Source organism: Rhamphochromis sp. 'chilingali', assembly GCF_963969265.1.
Source record: "Rhamphochromis sp. 'chilingali' genome assembly, chromosome: 5".
Lineage (NCBI taxonomy): Eukaryota > Metazoa > Chordata > Actinopteri > Cichliformes > Cichlidae > Rhamphochromis > Rhamphochromis sp. 'chilingali'.
Genome location: NC_137932.1, coordinates 5,737,830 through 5,757,165, shown reverse-complemented (window position 1 = coordinate 5,757,165; position 19,336 = coordinate 5,737,830). Strand labels below are relative to the sequence as shown.

Genomic DNA, 19,336 nt, shown 5'->3' with positions numbered 1-19,336 from the left:
TATCCAGAGGGCCGGAGTCTTTGCCAGGCTGATTCTGGTCCCCAGACCTTCTGTTTACCACCCCTGTTCTATGGGCTTATGGAGCTGTTTAACTGCCTGGTGTCACTGTAAATGATCAGTGAACTACAGCTATTTAAGAAGTGGCCTGGTAAACCATAGCTACTCTAATCTTATCTAACAGCGAATAACATTAAGTAGTTTGATAAACAGCTAATGACTATACATAATCAGCTGTTAGGAATTAAATGCATGCATCCAAGAATGCCTGAGTCTTTTATTTTGTTCAGGATTGGTGGTTGTTTAATTAATATAACAAAGAAACTCAGTTTTGTTGACTGCCTATAGTTAATTAAATTGAATGGTGTTAAGCTGCCAGATTAAAGTACTCTTGAGCAAGATTCCAGTATAATAAAGAAGTATATTGTTTTACTGTTATTGAACTGGTTAAAGGTTTCTGGGTCAGTGATTAATAATGGATTGCATTTAGATAGCGCTTTTCAGGGCCCTCAAAGCACTGTACAATTCCACTATTCATTCACTCTCACATTCACACACTGGTGGAGGCAGCTACAGTTGTAGCCACAGCTGCCCTGAGGCAGACTGACAGAAGCGAGGCTGCCACATCATGCCATTGGCCCCTCTGGCCATCACCAGTGGGTGAAGTGCCTTGCCCAAGGACACAATGACTGAGACTGTCTGAGCCGGGGCTTGAACCGGCAACCTTTCGGTTACAAGACAAACTGCAAACTCAAGCCCCGGCTTGGACAGTCTCAGTCGTTGTGTCCCTGGGCAAGACACTTCACCCGTTGCCTACTGGTGGTGGTCAGAGGGCCCGGTGGCGCCAGTGTCAGTGCGCCCCAGGGTGGCTGTGGCTACAATGTAGCTTGCCATCACCAGTGTGTGTGAATGGATGGATGACTGGATGTGTAAAGCGCTTTGGGGTCCTTAGGGACTAGTAAAAGATTATACAAATACAGGCCATTTACCATTTACAAAGCACCACAGCTTATTGTGTCAGTATTGTTCCAGACCATGTCCATCCCTTAATGACCGAAGCGTACATTAGCGTGTGATTGGCTGCTTACAGCAGGTCCAAAATTTCAAATGACCTGTTCATTCTTGAACATGACAATGAGTTCACCGTGGTCAAATGGCTTCTCTGTGGTGCTTTTTTTTTATGTACCAAATCAAGTTACTGTGCTGTTGCAAATTAACCAAATTAGTTTTGAGATGTCCAACAGCTTTTCTCGTCTTCTGTTTACCCTCTTTCCACTTTTTTATGAACAGGCTGTTGGCTTACAAATTTAAAATATGATATAAAAATGTATATAAAATAAATCATTTCTAATTTTCACCTTGAAATGATTTCCTAATCATTCCAATTTTACCATGTCGTAACTTCTTATGAAACAGACAGAGCTGAATTAAGATTGTTTTGACTGTTTGTTTACTACATACCAATCATTTATTTCCACTCAACTGACAGTTCAGCACTTGGTGTGATTTCAGACTTCTAATAGGATTAATCGAAGCTTCCAAAAACGTAATATTTAGACCAAAGCAGAGGAAGAGAGTCAAATGCGAATCTTTGTAAGTTCTTATTTTGCTGAATTAGATTTTCAGTCTTTTTTTCCCTCCTAGAGTTCTTTGAAAATCTGGTTAGTGATGTTATTAAGATAACTGCGTTTCTAATGTGCATAGATTATTCTTCAAGGGGAATTCCGACACGTGCAAACGGCTGTCCTGCTCATAGTGAAACCATGCTATCAGAAATGGCCCCAGCTCTGTAAGTATGTGCATAATGCAGGTAGAAAATAAGAAATTCTGATTTATGTAAATGCTGTGCATTACTGCACATTTTGGTATTAAAGTGATGTCAGCTAAATATAGGGCCAACACTAATACAGATACTTTTAACTTATATAGTGAGCTTAATCATCAATTTGCGAATTCTGAACAAACTTTAATGACCATTGTGATTTTTACTTTTTGTGATTTTCTGTTTGTTTGATTTTGGAGCCCCTGAATCTAAATGTGACTGTCTCTAAAGTGTAGTGGGCTGCATACTGAGCTTAGGGAACAGAAACAAAGTATTGGTTTTATTGCACTACTATCCATCTGATACCAATACCAGCATTGGTATCAGTACCAATGATATTTTAATTGAGCTGCCAACCTCTAGTATCGGTTAATTTGTGGGTTGAGCAGGTGACTCTGACCTGAAGCCCCATGCTGTGTATCTTCCCCCTGCTCTCTCCGCTTTTCTGTCTCCAATAAAGACAAAACGCCCAAAGAAAATAAGAAATTTGGCAGAAGACTCTGAATAAATAATACCAACTGTAGAGAGAAAGATCACTGAGACTGTTTCTAGGATTTCTTTTCTTCTGCCATCATCTTAATGTTACCCATAAATAGTAACAGCCTTTTTTAGTTTTGTCATTTCTGTTTTCTCTGCAAAATCCACAGTTGATAAAGTATGTTCAGGTGATGGCTGAGCTTTAGATGTGCAAAAACAGCAACAGCAATATGTGTGCGAGGCTGCTTGTGTCACAGCAGCTTGCACATGCAGTGGCATTGCTAAAACCGCATATGCACAATGAGGATGTTTGGTTGTTGGTTCTTCATGATGCATGCGTGCATGATTATTATTTGATTTATTTTTTTATTATTGCTTATAGATGTTAATGGGCAGTTAGCTGACAGCCCTGCATATTTCTTCTCACAGGAGCCCTACAGTTGCTCTAAAGGAAAATCTATCTCAGGTCTACACAGCATGTGCAAACAACCATGTGCCGTGGTCGAACTTCAGAGGTTAAAAAGCTGGTTTAACATTAGAATGAATGTGTACCCTTCTTCCCGAGGGTCGACCTCCAGCAGGCTATCCATCCCCGGCCACATGCAGCAAAAATCAATGAAGTCAGAGCTTTTTGTGTTTCTATAAGAAACTCTGGAGACCAAGCCGCCCAAAATCAGCTTGACCCCAATGCCAACATGCAGACACTCCCACGTCTTTTTTTTGTTATCCATCAGAAGAAGCTTGTATTCATTTACCTTCTGTTACCCTGCACTGCAAGTTGGAAGAGCCTGTGTGACTTTCAAGCAAAGAATCATGTATAAGTTGCAGAATATGCTTTTCCACAATTAAGTCATAGTTCATGCATTTACATCTGCAGACATGCTATACCTGTGTTATAGTTTGTGAAAGATGTGCCTAAAATTGAATTTCTTGCAAAAAAAACCCTGAAAAAAAGAATGCACAGCACGTGAATGCAGCCATGCACATGCTGAGAAAAAATCATTCTCCAGCAGTGCTGTTTAGATAATGCTTCTCATCTGAACATCCTCCTCTGCAGAAGTTTGCCCCTGCATCATTTCAGCTATTGCTCAGCCAAGTGGAAAAAGAGCAAAGAGTGTGAAAAAGCTTTGTGTGTGTGTGTGTGTGTGTGTGTGTGTGTGTGTGTGTGTGTGTGTGTGTGTGTGTGTGTGTGTGTGTGTGTGTGTGTGTGTGTGTGTGTGTGTGTGTGTGCCTGGCTCGGGCTTTTTTTCTTCCTTCCTCCAATTTCCTTCGTCCTTTTTGACATATTTCCAAATACAAGTATACAACTCGGTGCTCTGCACAGTCTTTTCTGCCCTTCAACTCCCTCAAGTGTGCTCTGACGTTGTGTGCTGAGAGCAGTGAGGCTCCAGACAGTCAGGTGAGGCTGCCATCTCCAAACACCGTTCTGGTTCATCTCCCCAGCACATCGTCACACAGTTACCGGTGGGTTCGTCGTACACCACCGAGCCCTTTATGCGTCTGCGTGGATTCAGCAGACAATCAGGTCGTCCCCAGATGCCCCTGAATCCCTGCAAGATAATAAAGGTTCTGTGTGTCTCAGACAGACATGGAAGGCTGTCCTGGTACGACTCTGTTGTGCCCAGAGTGGCAGGCTGCAGGATTACTGCTGGAGAGGTTAACGCAGTTTTGTCTCCAAAACGCACAAACACGTGCATCCACGTGCACGTGGAGCAGGCAGGAAACTAGTTGTGGAGAGAGAACAGGCTAATAATGTCAAGACTCCGCAGTCTTCTGATCAGGCAGATGTGGGGTCGGATTTCGACTCTGGTTTTATTGATCTGAATTCAGACTTTCATACCTTTGCTTTTTTTTTCCACATCAGTTTTTTTCCAGGCTCATTATTTAAACCTCACACTGTTTTTAAAGACACACACGTGAATGCTGTCCTCAGGCCACAGCTCTTAGTCTGGTATTATTTTTTTTTTTTTTTTAAATGTCCCTTCAAAAATACTTTGAAGATGAATTCAATTTTTGGACTCATTTTCTCAAACCTAATTTAAAAGCAGCACTGAGAGTACAGTCAGTAATCAAGATAATAGAAACCTGACATTTTTCCTCTTTTCAGAACTAATAACATCAATATATGTTTAAATTTGACCACAGCTGAACCGAGCCTCTGTGTTTTATTCATTAATCAACTAAACATTGTTTGCTTTTGTGCTTAAAAAATAAAGAAAATAATAACAGTAAAATGAAGTTTTCATCTTTTTTTATTACTTACAGCCAAGAAAGCCAGCAGCCTGCGTTTTCAAATGGAACGCTTTGATTCCAAGTGTACAACATTTATGCATGATTTTTTTGAGACTTCTACATCATCAGTGTGATTTTCTTCCGCCTTAACGAAACCTGATGTAGGCAATCAGATACATGCGGTGCTACTGTGAGCCCTAAACTGCAGAAAAATGCGGGATTTTTTGGAGAAATTATAGAAATGAAAACATATATATGCAAATCGATATTTAATGTGTTCATTTTTAATTGTTGAAACAATTAAAATTTTCTGGGTTTACATGGTGAAGTATGGTTTAAAGTAAAAAGAGCAAATAATTTGTTTCAGGCCAAATTACAAATCCCGTTTTTGGCCCTTACAGGTCTGGACAAACTCATCATTTCAGTGAGTAAAAGCAGCAGAAGTTCCTGAAAATGGTCAAAGAATCATAGGTAAGAGTTTAGAGTTGTGTTTCCAAGGTTTCTTGTTCAAGTTTGAAATCATTTCTGTCAAATAATGAATGGATTTCTCCCAAAGAATGAGCTGTGAGTCATACTGATGAGGTCTAACTTCATAAATAAAAGTCTTTACAGAACATGAGGGTTGTTTCTAGTTTCACTGGCAGGGTTATATCTTCAAACACTTAAGCAAAGTGCTGTTTTACCAAACTTTGTGGTGTCCCTGTAAGGAAGTTTGCTTTGTTCAAGCCGGACGAACCTGAAGTGAAGTTGTCTCTGCCTGTGTGTGTGCGCGAACGTAAGGATACTGGGCTGCTCCTGGGCCTGATCCCTTTGAAGCCGGAGTGTCGAGCATCAAAGAAAGCGGGCCTGGGCTGCACCCCAGCTCTCCATCCTCAGGGGGAGAGCGGCTGGAGTGCGAGGTGTGACTCGTCGCTTTCCAGAAAAAGACTTCAGGTGTTGCACAGCACCAGCACGAGAGGAAAAGATGAAGTGGATATAAGGACACAGAGCTAAATCCCAGACCCCCTGTGTGATATGATGAGTCACTTCTTGGCTTGCAAACATCACACGCACACACACACACACATATGCACACACACACAAGACACACGCAAGCATCACTCAGACGTAATATCTGGTCCACACAGATGTGCCCACAACAGACTTCCGATTAAAGTAATGCACAGCCGAAAGCTTTTCCTAAAATCTGATTGGATATAGTCAAAATGGGGGTCGACGCTCCAAACTTTGGAGCACTGTTTCCATGGCAATAGGTTCTGACATCTCCTGTCGTGACGAGATGCTTTTTGGTTGCAAGGACTGGGGGGGGGGGGGGGGTTCGCACAACAAGATTTGAGCACTGACAGTCAAGGAACGCTGTCAGAACATCCTAATAAAAAAAGAGTGAAATAAAAAAGGGGGGGGGGGGCAACACACCATATTTGAAGTCGAGACGTGTGGTACAAGAGTGTGACTGCAGGCAAAAACAATGAACCCATGTGACCTCATCTGAGATGAGGGAGAGAGAGATACACAGAGCCTTTTAGCCACCCACAAAACCCACTGATGTATTTTGATTTTCAATGACGCATGCAGCCCTGAGGAATATTTCCTTAGATAATTGGAGGACAACGTGTTGACAATGAGCCCAACTGGGATTTTTTTCTAGTTTTTGTTTTTTCATCCTCATTAGGGCAAGCTTTTAGGAACAAGGGTTATTATGCCCATTCAGAGTAAATATAGAAATCTGTGAATAATAAGTTTGCTGACTGCAACAAGGGCGCAAGATCAAACGCCAACAAAGCGAGAAATAAATAAATTAAATAATTGACACACTTTCCCTTCTGCTTTCATGCCAGCAGCCCAACAGTTGTGTGTTTTTGGAGCGAAAAATATGCAAGTCTATTTGTTTTCCAAATCCCAGCTGGTTCATTTGGGTTCAGCAGATGAATCCCAGCAGGGGTGCTAGACACAAGAGGGTGGGTGCCAAACCTCACTGTTGTCTTCAAATGAATAGAGATTGGAAATGTGACGTCATTCAGGGGCAAAACCGCAAAGGATTCTGGGAACGAGTGGCAAGCGGTACTAGCGCACGCAGGCTTTCACATGAAAACAGTCACATAGCGATAAAAAGAAACAAAAAAATGGCAAGAAGCTGTTGTATTATTAACTGCAATAGCCGGTCGCATGACAGCCACGGGAAGCCGACGGGTAAAGAGATCGGTTGTTATCGGATTACGTCGTCGAAGAGAAATTGTTTAAGCCACGTTTCCGAAGTAACAAAGAGCCGACGGATGGCCTGGATTGCTGCAATTTGAAGACCAAATATATCGTTTCAGAACACTGCAGCTCACATGTTAGTCTGCTCCAAGCATTTCCACAAAGGCAAGTCTTCTGTTGTAGTTGTTACGTAATTTATCGTAACATTATTGTTGACGTAGGTTACAAATAAGTCTATATTGATTTGAATTTAATTCGTTGCGCTATGCTGCTTTGTTCACTGTGGCTTTGCGGGCCAATGTTTGCCAATTTTTTGATGTGTTTTATAGAAAAAAACAGCCTACAAAATGCTGGAATGTGATCCAGACTGGGGCCCCCTCTATCAACCTGGGTCAGACCGAGTTTAAAGCTGCTACCACAGCGAGATTTGATCGGTTGAAAGAGAGCGAGATCAAAACAGCCACGAAAGGTCTGCATATATGTGTCCAAGTGTTGTATTGAAGGAATCAAGTGATGAATAACTGTTTTCCAGTATGTTGTTGTTTTTTTTCATTGTTGATTTGTTTTTCACCGAAGCAGCTAATAAAGCGTGATGGAATACAATTTGCCTCTTTCGTGTAAGATTCTATAATAGAATGAAACAATAATGCCAGTTATAAATAAAGAAAAACTGAATTAATTACAAAACACTCTTTTTTTTCTATTAGATCTGAAAATGTTGTGTAATACTACAACCTGAAACAACAAATAGATTGCGTTGGCCTGTACAGGAGATAAAGAACAAAAATGTAACAACAGCGGTGAAATGACCAAAGTAAACTAGACCTGGGCTTGTTGCAGGGATCTGAAGTTACTAAACATTTTGTGAGTGTTGCACTCACACTTCACTCAGGATCATATAATAATAAATATGTGCGTGATGAAAGTTGGGCAGCACGCTAACGTCTTTAGTCCACTCTGTATGCTCGTATGGGTCTCACCCTTTCACTCCTTTGATTTTTTTTTTCCTCGTACTTTTTTTTGGCTTTTCGTTAAGTCTGTCTTTGTACGGACCTGCTGTGTTCTCCGTCGTTTTTTACATAACTGTTTTTGGGGCAAATAAAATGAAAGTAGGGATTAAAACTGCAGAATTGATGATTACTGGTGCTGGAAATGCTAGTGTTTGATGCAGTGTCTTGATGTTGTTGCCACGTGTACCCAAAATGCCATGCGCGAAAGTCACGTGGTCTGTCAATCTCATAGGTGAAACTTGAGTGACCTCAGACAAGCCAATTTAGAGAGCGTTCGGGCAATTGTGAATGGCCGATGGAAGCACCTAGCAACACTCGAAGACAAGAGGAGAAAAAGAAAGCAGTGTCCTTCAGATGATACCCGAATGAATATCACTGCTTCTGATCTGAAAAGAGGATATGATCACATCTTAGGCTGGAACTGGTTGGTAAAAGTACCATAAAAAAAGGATGAAAACAGTCAAACATTCAGAAAATGCAACATAGATTACTCTTATTGTAATCCAGCGTAAAATTATGAAACCTAACTGACTGGATTATATACTTTTTCAGAATGATAAATAATTAACGGGAACGACAACAACAAATGAGATTCTATTTTGAAAATGAGCTTTTAATGTTAAAAATAAAGGGCTGAAAACATCAAAGGTGGCATGCTGATGTGCATTTCATTAGTGTAATACTTTGCGCACCCCTCTTATTTCTTATTTCTGAAATGCCAAATCATCTTTTAATTTGGAGGTAGAAAAAGTCTGCAGAGATGCATGAAGTCTGCATCTTAAAAGTGTGAGAAATGAGTGCAGTGAAAGCAAGTGAAGCACCACATCAATTCACGATTAAGCTTCTTGACAAGACAATTAATCTGCGTGTTGAGGTTCAAATATTCTCCAGCAGGTGGCAGCAAAACACTTTATTTCTTTAGTAACTTGTGGATGCATTCAGGGTATTTTTTTCAGGATTGGGGATCTGGGGTTCCTCTTTTAGTGTTTTTCATTATTTTTTAATCAATCATTAATAAAGAAGATGAGTTACATTAAGACATGTTAAAAATGTGTGTGTTACAACCTGTCATTGCTAATGTGTAAATGGATATACTGGATAGGCAGTCTTTGGAGACTTTTTAGGCCATGTAATCTAAGCTCATACAGTTTGGCTTATTTGGTTTTCTGACTTCAAATTCAAAGCTAATTTGTTCTTGTCCAACTTTAAAAAATTACTAAACTTTACTAAACTGAAATACATCAATTTCAACACACTCGAGCTGGTTGTCTTAGTTTTACTATAAACACTAAACACACTGCATCAAATTAAGTTCCACAATTAACCCCGACGCAAACCAAAGATTGGCTGTACATTTAAAAGAAATTACTGGCAGCTAGAGTTTGGAAGATTGATCTAAATATCAATAGTATTGATACCACTGCTGATAGCATTGATTCTTTGGATCTATCTTTTAAGTTCAGTATGTAGCCCACTGAATTGTGTTAAATAAACTTCAGGCTAAATTATGATCTTCTAAATCACTGAGATGCTCTCCAGCTTACGAGTTTTCTGCTATAGGGTGATGCTTCTGGGTTCCCCCGTAAGGTTTCCTAATGATCTATAAAGCCCACGTCGTTTTTTGGGCACCACTCAGACAGAATCTTTGTTATTTTAGCTTGTGGAGTGTTAGATATTTACAGAGCAATCAAAAGATGAAGCAGATGAACAGAGCAGATGATCATCTGGATCAAAAAGTTACAAAATGTCAACACTATTTAGTCCAAGCATGAACTTGTGACCATCAGGAGCACTGCAAGGAAAAAAGATGACACACTGTTTTTTTTTTTCTTAGGATGAAAATATAAAACACATGTTCTCTTTATTTGCTGTATATAGATAGATGTACACCACTGGAGATTTGGATAAAAGCACACACGAAAAGCTCATGTATGTAGGGTCAACACATCTGGAGGTGAAAAAAAAAAAAAAATGGAAACGATGTCAAAATTACAAAGATAAAAAACTACCCAAATTCTATATGGTTTCTAACTGTAAATAGTTACATGTGTTGAACTCTGTCCCACATACCAACTGTCAGCAGTTGCTAATAACCTCTGTAATCTGTACACGGGATATTTTGTACAAAATATGAAATCTACCATTTAATAATAGCTATAACACAAAAGTACATTGTATGTACAATATTAGACAAAGCCATTTAGTATCAGACGCATACTAAAGGACACTTGCAAATATAACTCTTTTCAAACAAAAAGCTTATGTCAAATGAAGAGAGCTCCAAAGAAGCCAATATTAAAGCCATCTGAAGAAGAACAGCAGTCACCAATGGGAGCCAGCACTGCGCTTCAGCCGGGATGGAATCGCTTTCCTTTTTGTCAGGTTTCGGTGAAAGCCTTGAATGACTGTTGTTCTTCAAGACAAACATGGAGAGAACTGAACAGTGTGGTTGCAGTACTATTTACAAATTTGCACATTCAGTTGAAAACACTGACAGAGAGGTTCTGCGAGCAAAGGAAGAATAAAACCATAACAAAACAAAACAAATTTTTAAAAAAAGAACTTGCAAGCATCCAGAAGCAAACACGTGCTCAAATAACGAGCCCTACAGGTTTTGTTTCGTGTTTTTAAACTGAAGAGGGCGTGCACCGTGTGGGCACGCAGGTGGAGGGCAGGACGAGAGAGGATCAGACTATGGGACAAATCAGAAAAAGTGGAACGGGAATAGAGGGGCCACAGGATGGAAGAAGAAAAGTTGGGATGGGAGGTGATTTTCCTCTCCTGTATAGGCTAGCTCTTAACAACAGGCACTATGGGGAGGGGACTCAAACACTCAAACAAGCGCACACACACACACACATAGACACACACACACACACACACACACACACACACACACACACACACACACACACACACACACACACACCAAGACAGACAGCATCACGGATTTCAAGCTGTGGATGTTTACTAGTTTGTTTTAGTTTCAGTTGTGTTGCGAGTGTCTTTCAAGTGTTATCAGGAAGTGCTTCTTTGCTGAAGTGGTTTGGGGCAACCACGCCATCTCTGCTCTTTAGCCTTGAACTCAAAAAAACAAAACGGATCCAACTACGTAGCTTCAACAAGGCAGAAGTCCAACAATGGACCTGAATACGTTTTTTATGGAAACTACTGTTATAACCTTTGAAATCATCTGACATTTTATGTCATGCTGCTACTCTGTTCTCAGTTGAGTAAATACCCTCTCCGACTACAAAAGGCACTGTGAAAAGAAAGGCTTATGTTTGACCTCTTCAAACCAAACATGCCTCCTCTACGGAGCAATCTATTCTCTACCAATTGTTGTACAAATAAAAGGATCTTGCTTGAAAAGATTTGAAAAACAAAAAAGACAAAGTTCATTATCGGCACGGTTTCTGCCCCTGTTTAACTTCTCTCAACACACAGTAACATCGTGTTAATCCCAAACAACCTAGTACATCTCTTTAACCTCTCATAAGCCTTAAATGAATGATAGTGACTTGTACTGAATGCTAATAACCATGTTAAACACACAATGGCTGGACGTAAATAGGAAACTAAAAATAAATCAACACAATCCGCTCTCATGTAACCGGGCAGCCAAACATGCTTGGGCCGCGGACTCATCGCTGTGACCGATAAAAAAATGCTCTGAACATGTGGTAAACTTTAAGCCATAGATGCTTTGGGAGCCGTGCTAACTGACTGCCTTCAAAATTAAAAGATCTTTTTTTCTTAAAAACAGGAACTAAATGAGAAAGTTGGCACCGAACTAGGTTTCTACACGGGAATAATGATGTGCAGAAGAAAAACCTGGAACCTCAGTCGGGTTGGCCGTGTTTGATGAACAGCACTGAGTTAAAAGGGTTTTTTTTTTCCCCCAATCCTTAATACACACCCCTGCTGAATTCAGGAGTGGCCCAGTCCTGATGAATGGAGTGAATGAATGAATCCTAAAATAATAGCAAGAAACAGAACAGTTCTTCAGATAGGACGTGATTTTTTAAAAATCTTAGAAGAGCTCCTAATATAGCATGAAGGGAAAAATATAAACAGCTATCTAGTTTAAATTTTATGAGAAAAAACAGCCAATATTAAATATACAGAAAGAACTGACACAGTCTCACCCCACTGTAGATGGCCTCCATTGAAGTTATAGTTGGGGGCTCTTATTATTTGTACAAGCACCTGACGTTGATAAAGAAGAGACGAGAAGAAGACGGCTCATACACACACACACACACACACACACACACACACACACACACACCAGAACAGAACACCTGAGAAAAATGACCAGAAGGGGGCAGCACAGCACCCCAAAACACAAGTTGAGCGGACAGGGGGAGGAGAAAAAAAAAAAAAAAAAAAAACAGAAGAAAAGGAGATTATGACAATTTCTTATTTGAAGTTCAGTATACGGCGGGTTGCTGTGGTCATGCAGGACATCCCAGCACCGCAAGCAAGAACCAGGTGAAGGGGTGGGGATCAGTAAGGACCGAGCACCGCTTGTCTCGCAAAGCCGGACCTGGCTTAGATGTGTGGCTTTAGACATTTTCTGTGTCAGGTGGAGCTGGGATCGTTCATTTCTGTGTTGCACTGGGCTGGACTGAGATACCACAGTTCTGTTTTGTTTTGGGGGGTTTTGTGCTGGCCCTCCGTGGGTTTGTGATTCCACTGTGGATGCTGCTGGTTTATGGTAGGTCTGGGATGGTCTCTTAATGGCCATCGTGTGGCGTCAACATTTCCTCTGCTCTTCGGTGCAACTCCAAAGCTGTGACTGTGGAGATGTCTTTGGGGAGCTCAGATTTCCTCCGCATCAACGGGCGTTCTCTGCGCTGGTCTTTTTGGATCTAGACACAGACACAAAGAGGGATCAGTAAAATCAGAACTAATGCATTTACAGCCCCACTTCATGAACCTAAGCTTCTGCACAGAGGCCCGTTTTACAGGCCGAACAAGATTTTAATTCCTGCAATTTGCTTTCCTTTCAAACCTTTTTCTCACTTACATGACAAAACTGATAAGCTATACAATTCAAAACTGTATAATAAAGAAAAATGTGATAGTGCAGCATGGACAAGTCTCTGGCAATATTGTCCTTTAACACTCTTTGTTCATCCCGTCTCTGTTGTCTGGGTTTGGAAGGCAGACAGGATGCTCAAGTGATTTATGTAATCTGTCTCCGTTTCAGCAGCTGGAATAACCATCTTTGCTCAGGAATTACTTGTGGGGCCAAACAGCTGAGTCATAAACCAAGTTCATTTGTGATTCTGAAGAAATATTTTTTTAACCAACAACCTGCAAATTCACTGTATGTGTGCATTTTATGACCACTGTTTCAAAACAATACAAATGTGAAGATGCTGTCTGCAACAGTCCTACACCCACATACTTTACACAAACAGGAGTGTGCAGACAGCTTAGAGGTTCTGTGCTGCTCGGTCGACAGCATTCTTCATTTTAGCATTTGACAGATATTAACAAAAAAACAAAGTGATGACAGGACGCATTAGGAGCTGCATCGATCGCGCAGAATTGGAACATCCGCATTCGTCTTTGTGCTTCTGAAAAGCTGCTGGTGGCAGCGGCAGTTGCACAGTAACCACTACAAAGTCCCCTGATAGTGCTGCTGTTTTCACACGCGCCACACAGATATTTATGGGCCTGAACGTGGTTTTTATTTACAGCACAGCTATCGCTAAAACAGTACAGACACACCAAACTGGACGATTTAGGCAAAGTGACTGGCACACGGCATGAGAAAAATGTCGCTAAGCCTGAGCTGCACAGTTCACAATTTTAAATGTCCTAAAATTGCTTTTGTATTTATGTCAACTAATGAGAGAGGCTCCACAGCATCCTGCAAAATGAGCTGTGATTAGTGGAATTCATTTCATATTATTAGCTTTTTTCACTTCACACATTTTCTTCATTATTAACATTTCTTGTAGTTTTCTGCTGCTTTGAAGCAAAATGAAAGAAAAAAAAAAAAACGGACTGCTGGACTGTGGCTGTGTGGTTCCACTTAACATAACCACATTTATTTGTTTTCAAACAAAAATAAACCTCCATTCCTGGCGCCAAAGTCAGTATCAATAAATAAATTAAAGTGTCCAGATTTCTGCTTTTTATGACCACGTATATGATTTCATTAAGACTGAAATGTAAACAGGTCTCATATTAAAGCGATATTCATCAAAGCTTGTGCACATTTCAGTGAGAACGTGTGGTACCCCTCAGATATAGGCATGCATATTAAATGTTACACACACTGACCTGTGTGGCTTCCTCAACTACTGCTTTCTTTAGCATGTTGACATCGTCTAGCAGTGGCCCATCTGTCTCCATGTCCATCGGACTCCCTGATCCTATTGAGTCCACATACACGACAAACTGCAGCACAGGAAGAGAAAGAAAAGTTAACCACAAAGAATCGCATTATCCAATATACAGGTTTGTGAGAGGTGCTAGCTTTAAGCAGAACTTTTCTCAATGACTTTAATCCTCAGCTTTTGGACATACATTTCCCCACAATCCATCCTGTAACTTTCCATCTGTTGCTTCCACACATACACAAAAGAAAAAAAGAAGAGAAGAAAAACTAGAAACTCTTTTTCCTTTTTTCCCCCTCAGTTGGAGTGTTTGTCAAAACACCAACTGATGTTCATCACCAAAACATCAAACCCTGCTTGATTCGCACTGAGATACCCTGCAAACCACTGAGAGGGTTGCAGCACTGTGAGAATTGCTAGGTTACTATTTATTTGCTCACCTGTGGGTTTGCCTTTGCTAGATTCTCAATCTTCACCCATGCTTCTTCTCTCTCTTTCCATTTGGCTTTCTCTCTGACACACACAAACACACACAGAGTCCTAAGAGACTTCTTCAAAACAGAGAAGATTTGCTGAAAGATAAACTCATGTTAAAAAAAAAAAAGTTATATACCCAAACTCTTTCAAGTTAAGAGATTGTGGTTTTAGTTTGTATCTACTTAGTCATCTTTTCCACTTCTAATGATGTTTAAACAATGTTTTCCATGATGTTTCTAACACTGTAATGAGAACAAGGAAACTGTAGCTTGCGCTGTATAAATGGGTGTGATGTCTCCCTGCATTACTTACTTGCTTTTTTCTGCCCTGAACTGCTGGGTGCAGTCATCAAACAGTTTCTGGTTCATCTCCATAAAGAGCTTCAGAGCATTGTAAATCAACCCATGAATCGTCCTACAGACACAAAAAGGTTACCACAGGTCACTTGCTTTGCTTACGTACTATCCTCATACACTTCATCATAAAGATAAACAGATAAATGGAGGGGGTGGGGGGGGGGGGTGGGGGGGGGGGAGCCTCACTTGTTCCAGTGGGTTTTGGAATTGCGGTAAAGGGCCGGGAACATGATGGGGAGGATCTTGGCAGCGTTGTCGCTGATCAGGCTCATGATATACTCATTATTCCAGTAGTACAGCGCTCGCTCTGCTACCTGACAACACAGTTTTTCACAGGGTTACGTGCGTACACAGACAAACAGAATGCACACTGTACGATTAACTAAAACACGCATCAAAATAAACAGGGATGTGGTTCAGACCTGAAAGTGCGGGCTTGACACACATTTGGCCAGCTGTCTGAAGAGGGGTTCCATGACTTTGACGAACTCCGAAGGCTCAATGACATCCAGTATCTCCTCCAGTTCGTTGAGGAACATAACTTCTTTTGGACTGTGGGTCTTTGGCCAATACTTTAACAATGCCATTACCGTCTACGCACACAGACAGGATACCAGGCTTATTAAAGAGGAAGCAGGAATGTTTGGACAGCCGATTTTGGTCAGCTATTAATCTGCTGATGGTGGATTACATGAGCTTACATTACAAAAACTATCAGTAGAAGCAGAAACAGTAGTCAACATATTCATAAAGTAGTTTAGTTGATCTCAGGGCCTTAATGCAAGCACACAAAATCCAAAACACCTTCCAGCAGGTTTGTGAGGACTTGTGAGCGCGTTTATGTTTGCTCCGACCTTACCCACCATAAAACAAACAGAGAATACTGTCTTGAGGAGTTTGAATGACGTATGTCTGAAAAGAGCTTGAAGGTCAATCGATAATAAAAAATAAAAAAAAGCCAAAAAATCAATATCAAAATAAATAAATCTTACCGGTTCTGTAAGGGTGCTATCCTTCTCTAAGAACTGTACCACACAGTAGGCCAGCTGGGAAATAAAAGGGAAAAACAGGAAACGGCATGTGTTTTCATTTTGACAAAATCAGAAGTATCATAAATATTATTGGGAGAGAGATTGCACTCAACAAACTACAGAATCTACATAATAAAAGTAACATCAAAGATGGCGGCTGTCCTAAATGTTCTAATCAGGCAAAAAAATGTTGCTGCATTGGCACATGAGCACAGATGTCAGTTTTTGCATGTGTACGCTATTTTTAAACATTAGTTAGGGGTAAAAGGACCAGATTGTTAAGTTGAAATGTGCATTTTTATCTGGTGAACATTGAGAGTTAAAGTTGTGACTAACTCCACATTTTTTATCATTGGATACACGCTTCACTGACAAAATAACTGCTTTGAGGCATTACCTGCATGTCTGCCAAGTGAAAAGACTTTGCTCGAGACATACTTTTGTTACAGCGTTTTGCTTATAGCAGAGGAAGGCAGAGCAAGGCATAAGAAAATTCCTACCTGTGGGTGATACACACTAAGGGACTTGACTTTGTGCAAAGGCAGGAGGACTTTCAGCAGGAATATCTTGTGCTCTTCTTTCAAAGGTAATGCAAATCCATTGATTATGCTGTGAGAAAGACCGTTATTAGAGAAGAAATTACTCCAGTTTACAATAATTCGGCATCTAAATATTAATAAAAGTCTTGAGCCACCACTAATGCTCTTATACATTTCTTCCAAGGAGTCAGCCTGTCATTTTTGAAATGGTCTTGAACAATAGTTCTGCAGGATTTCTGAAGCTCTTTCAAAGACTTTCTTTGGACACTGTTCTTTCACTCATTTTCAGTCCTTGTACTTGAACATTATCAGAGAAATTTTTTTTCAGCACAGACCTACGAACACAAAATAATCTCTCAACTCATGGGATGAACCAGTAATATGTCCATACATAGCAACTTTGCAAATACCATGTGGCCTTTCAGGTGACCCATTATCTGTTTACTGAAGCCTCATTAGAAATGTTCTAATGAAAATGACAAATCACACAAGGACTGGACTGAAATCAGTGGCAACAAGTCTTATGGAGTGATGGCACCGAAATCTGTATCCTCCACAATACAACTCCATCTGGAAAGCATCTGATTGCCAACAGCTTCATTTTTCAATTGCATCCAGAGAAGTGCTTTGAATGTCCTTCAAGAAGCCCAGAGAACTATTTCTGAAGACAACTCAAAGAAATCACAAGAAAGCGCAGGCTGTGTTGAAGGATAAAGGTGGCGTTACTAAATATTGACTCTCAAACTTACTAAAACTATGCAAACTCACTTTTTGCCTCATATACTCTATTTCTACTTAAATTTGCAAATGGTATAAATCACTGCACCCTTTAGCCATTATCCTAGCAAACTACAAAGAAAAAAAGAGGTAGCTCAACACTTTTGCACATACTGTGTGTGTGTGTGTACGTACACACACATATATATATATACACACACATATACACACACAGGGGTGTACATAAGTGGTCCGCAGGTGCACTCTCGCTATCAAAATAAAAGACGCGCACCAGATCAGAAGTTGCAACGCACGTTTGCGTGCATAAGATTTTCTGGAGGAGGACAGACATTTGTTTAGAACTCTTAAAGATGTCGAAGAAGCTCCTTTAAGCAATTACTTTGGTGTTCCTTCACCTCCAAAGAAATGTCAGAGGGAGTCCGCAAAAGAAGCGCATATTCTCGGAGAAGTGGTTGGAGGAGGTGAGTTGGCTTCAAACAAATGATGAACGCACAGAGATGTGGTGCAGAATATGCCATGAAAATCCCACTCTAGTGGACCAAAACAGTGCCTTTAATATGTATGCAAACGCATGTTGAAACTTCTTATCTGGTGCGCATCTTTTATTTTGATAGCAAATGCGCACCTGCGGACCACTTGTGTACGTGTATGCACGCACGCACGCACGCACGCACGCACACGCACACACAAAAAACAAACCTATATTTTGAGCCCTATACTGCGAACAGCAGCTGCTTTAACAAATCTAAAAGTATCTTACCTGCCTAGTATTTCCAGTAGTTCTGCAATTCCATTATGATGCTCAGTCTCATAAATGAACCTGAAAAAGGGCAAACACACACAAGTTAGCAATAATGTTCCTTTAACCCTCAGGCTTTGTTAAAAATCACCACCCTTTCAGCTTGTTCGTGGCCACAAGTGGCCAGTATAGAGCCCTGAGGGTTAAAGAAAACAAAAAAACAAACAAAAAAAAAAAAAAAAAACCCATAAACAAAACAAGCACCATTAATGTAGCTATAGAAGACACACACTCACCTATAAAATATGTTATTAATCTGTTTTCTAATGTATGCTCGAAGGCCCAGGAACTTCCCATAGATGCGATGGAGAGTGGTCTTTAAAAAATCTCTTTCTCTGGGGTCTTCACTGTCAAAAAGTTCTAAGAGCTGAAGAAACACACACACACACACACACACACACACACACACACACACACACACACACACACACACACACACACACACACAAAAGAAGGTTACTGGGACAATAAAATTAAACGTAACCAAGTACTACATACAATGCTCTTAAGTGGGCATGTTACGGTTTTTATTGTTTTGTCACATTGATACTATTACAGAAATGCAGAAATGCATGCTCATACTAAACATGGCTAAAGCTTCAAACAATGATTTCAGTGTATGTGCAACTAATCTGAAAAAGCCAAAACTTCAGGCCTTAGGCTGCTTTAGTCACTAAACTTCAGACAAACATTGGCCTCAAATGACGTGTAGGAGAGCAGATATCCTCAATATGTTCTTTCCAGGCATCTGTGCGCACATTCAAAGCTGTACACGCAGATGCCTCACCCACATGCATAAAGGCAGAGGAGCTAAAACAGCTTGTTTTAGACAGTGCACGAACAGAGGGGCTGGACCAAGCACTGGTATGCGATAAACAAGGATTATTTTGAACTATCAATCATGCAAAGCTTGTCTAGTTAAGAATAAAAATATCAAGGTGGAAATGAGCATCATAGCTCCTCTTTACAGAGAAAGAAGCTGTGCTCTAGCAACATGCTCACCTGCAATACAAACCTCTGGTCAATATACTTTTTGGCTATGTTTGGTTGAAAGTCCGGTGACTCTAAGAACCGCAGGAAGAACTCGTAGACGAGCTGTGGAAGAGGGGCAAAGACTTTAAAACAACAGAAATAGGTGAACAGGCTCTTTCTGACTAAACCATGTATGTGGGTGTGATGCATGTACCTGTAGATGCGGCCACGCAGCTTCTAGAGTGGGTTCATCTTCCTCTGGGTCAAACTCTGCACCCGTGGGGTTGGATGACGGCGGCAATGCCCTAAACATATTCACAGCAAACTGGGA

The 19,336-nt window shown here is 40.6% G+C and overlaps 1 protein-coding gene across 3 annotated transcripts in view; it reads right to left on the bottom strand.

The window, feature by feature from the left end:
* Window positions 1-9,694: 9,694 nt before the first annotated feature.
* Window positions 9,695-19,336, bottom strand: part of ppp2r5cb (protein phosphatase 2, regulatory subunit B', gamma b) — a 32,966-nt gene continuing 23,324 nt past the window's right edge. For all 3 annotated transcript variants that reach the window (XM_080881741.1, XM_080881742.1, XM_080881743.1), the window contains 12 exons: window positions 19,220-19,330; window positions 19,036-19,128; window positions 18,270-18,400; window positions 17,995-18,054; window positions 16,458-16,566; window positions 15,919-15,972; window positions 15,349-15,519; window positions 15,113-15,240; window positions 14,883-14,984; window positions 14,534-14,606; window positions 14,038-14,154; window positions 9,695-12,611 (listed from right to left, as the gene is read on the bottom strand). In XM_080881741.1, the coding sequence (XP_080737867.1) occupies window positions 12,477-12,611; window positions 14,038-14,154; window positions 14,534-14,606; window positions 14,883-14,984; window positions 15,113-15,240; window positions 15,349-15,519; window positions 15,919-15,972; window positions 16,458-16,566; window positions 17,995-18,054; window positions 18,270-18,400; window positions 19,036-19,128; window positions 19,220-19,330 (1,284 nt within the window). In that variant the 3' untranslated portion in view covers window positions 9,695-12,476. The remainder of the gene's footprint in view (window positions 12,612-14,037; window positions 14,155-14,533; window positions 14,607-14,882; window positions 14,985-15,112; window positions 15,241-15,348; window positions 15,520-15,918; window positions 15,973-16,457; window positions 16,567-17,994; window positions 18,055-18,269; window positions 18,401-19,035; window positions 19,129-19,219; window positions 19,331-19,336) is intronic.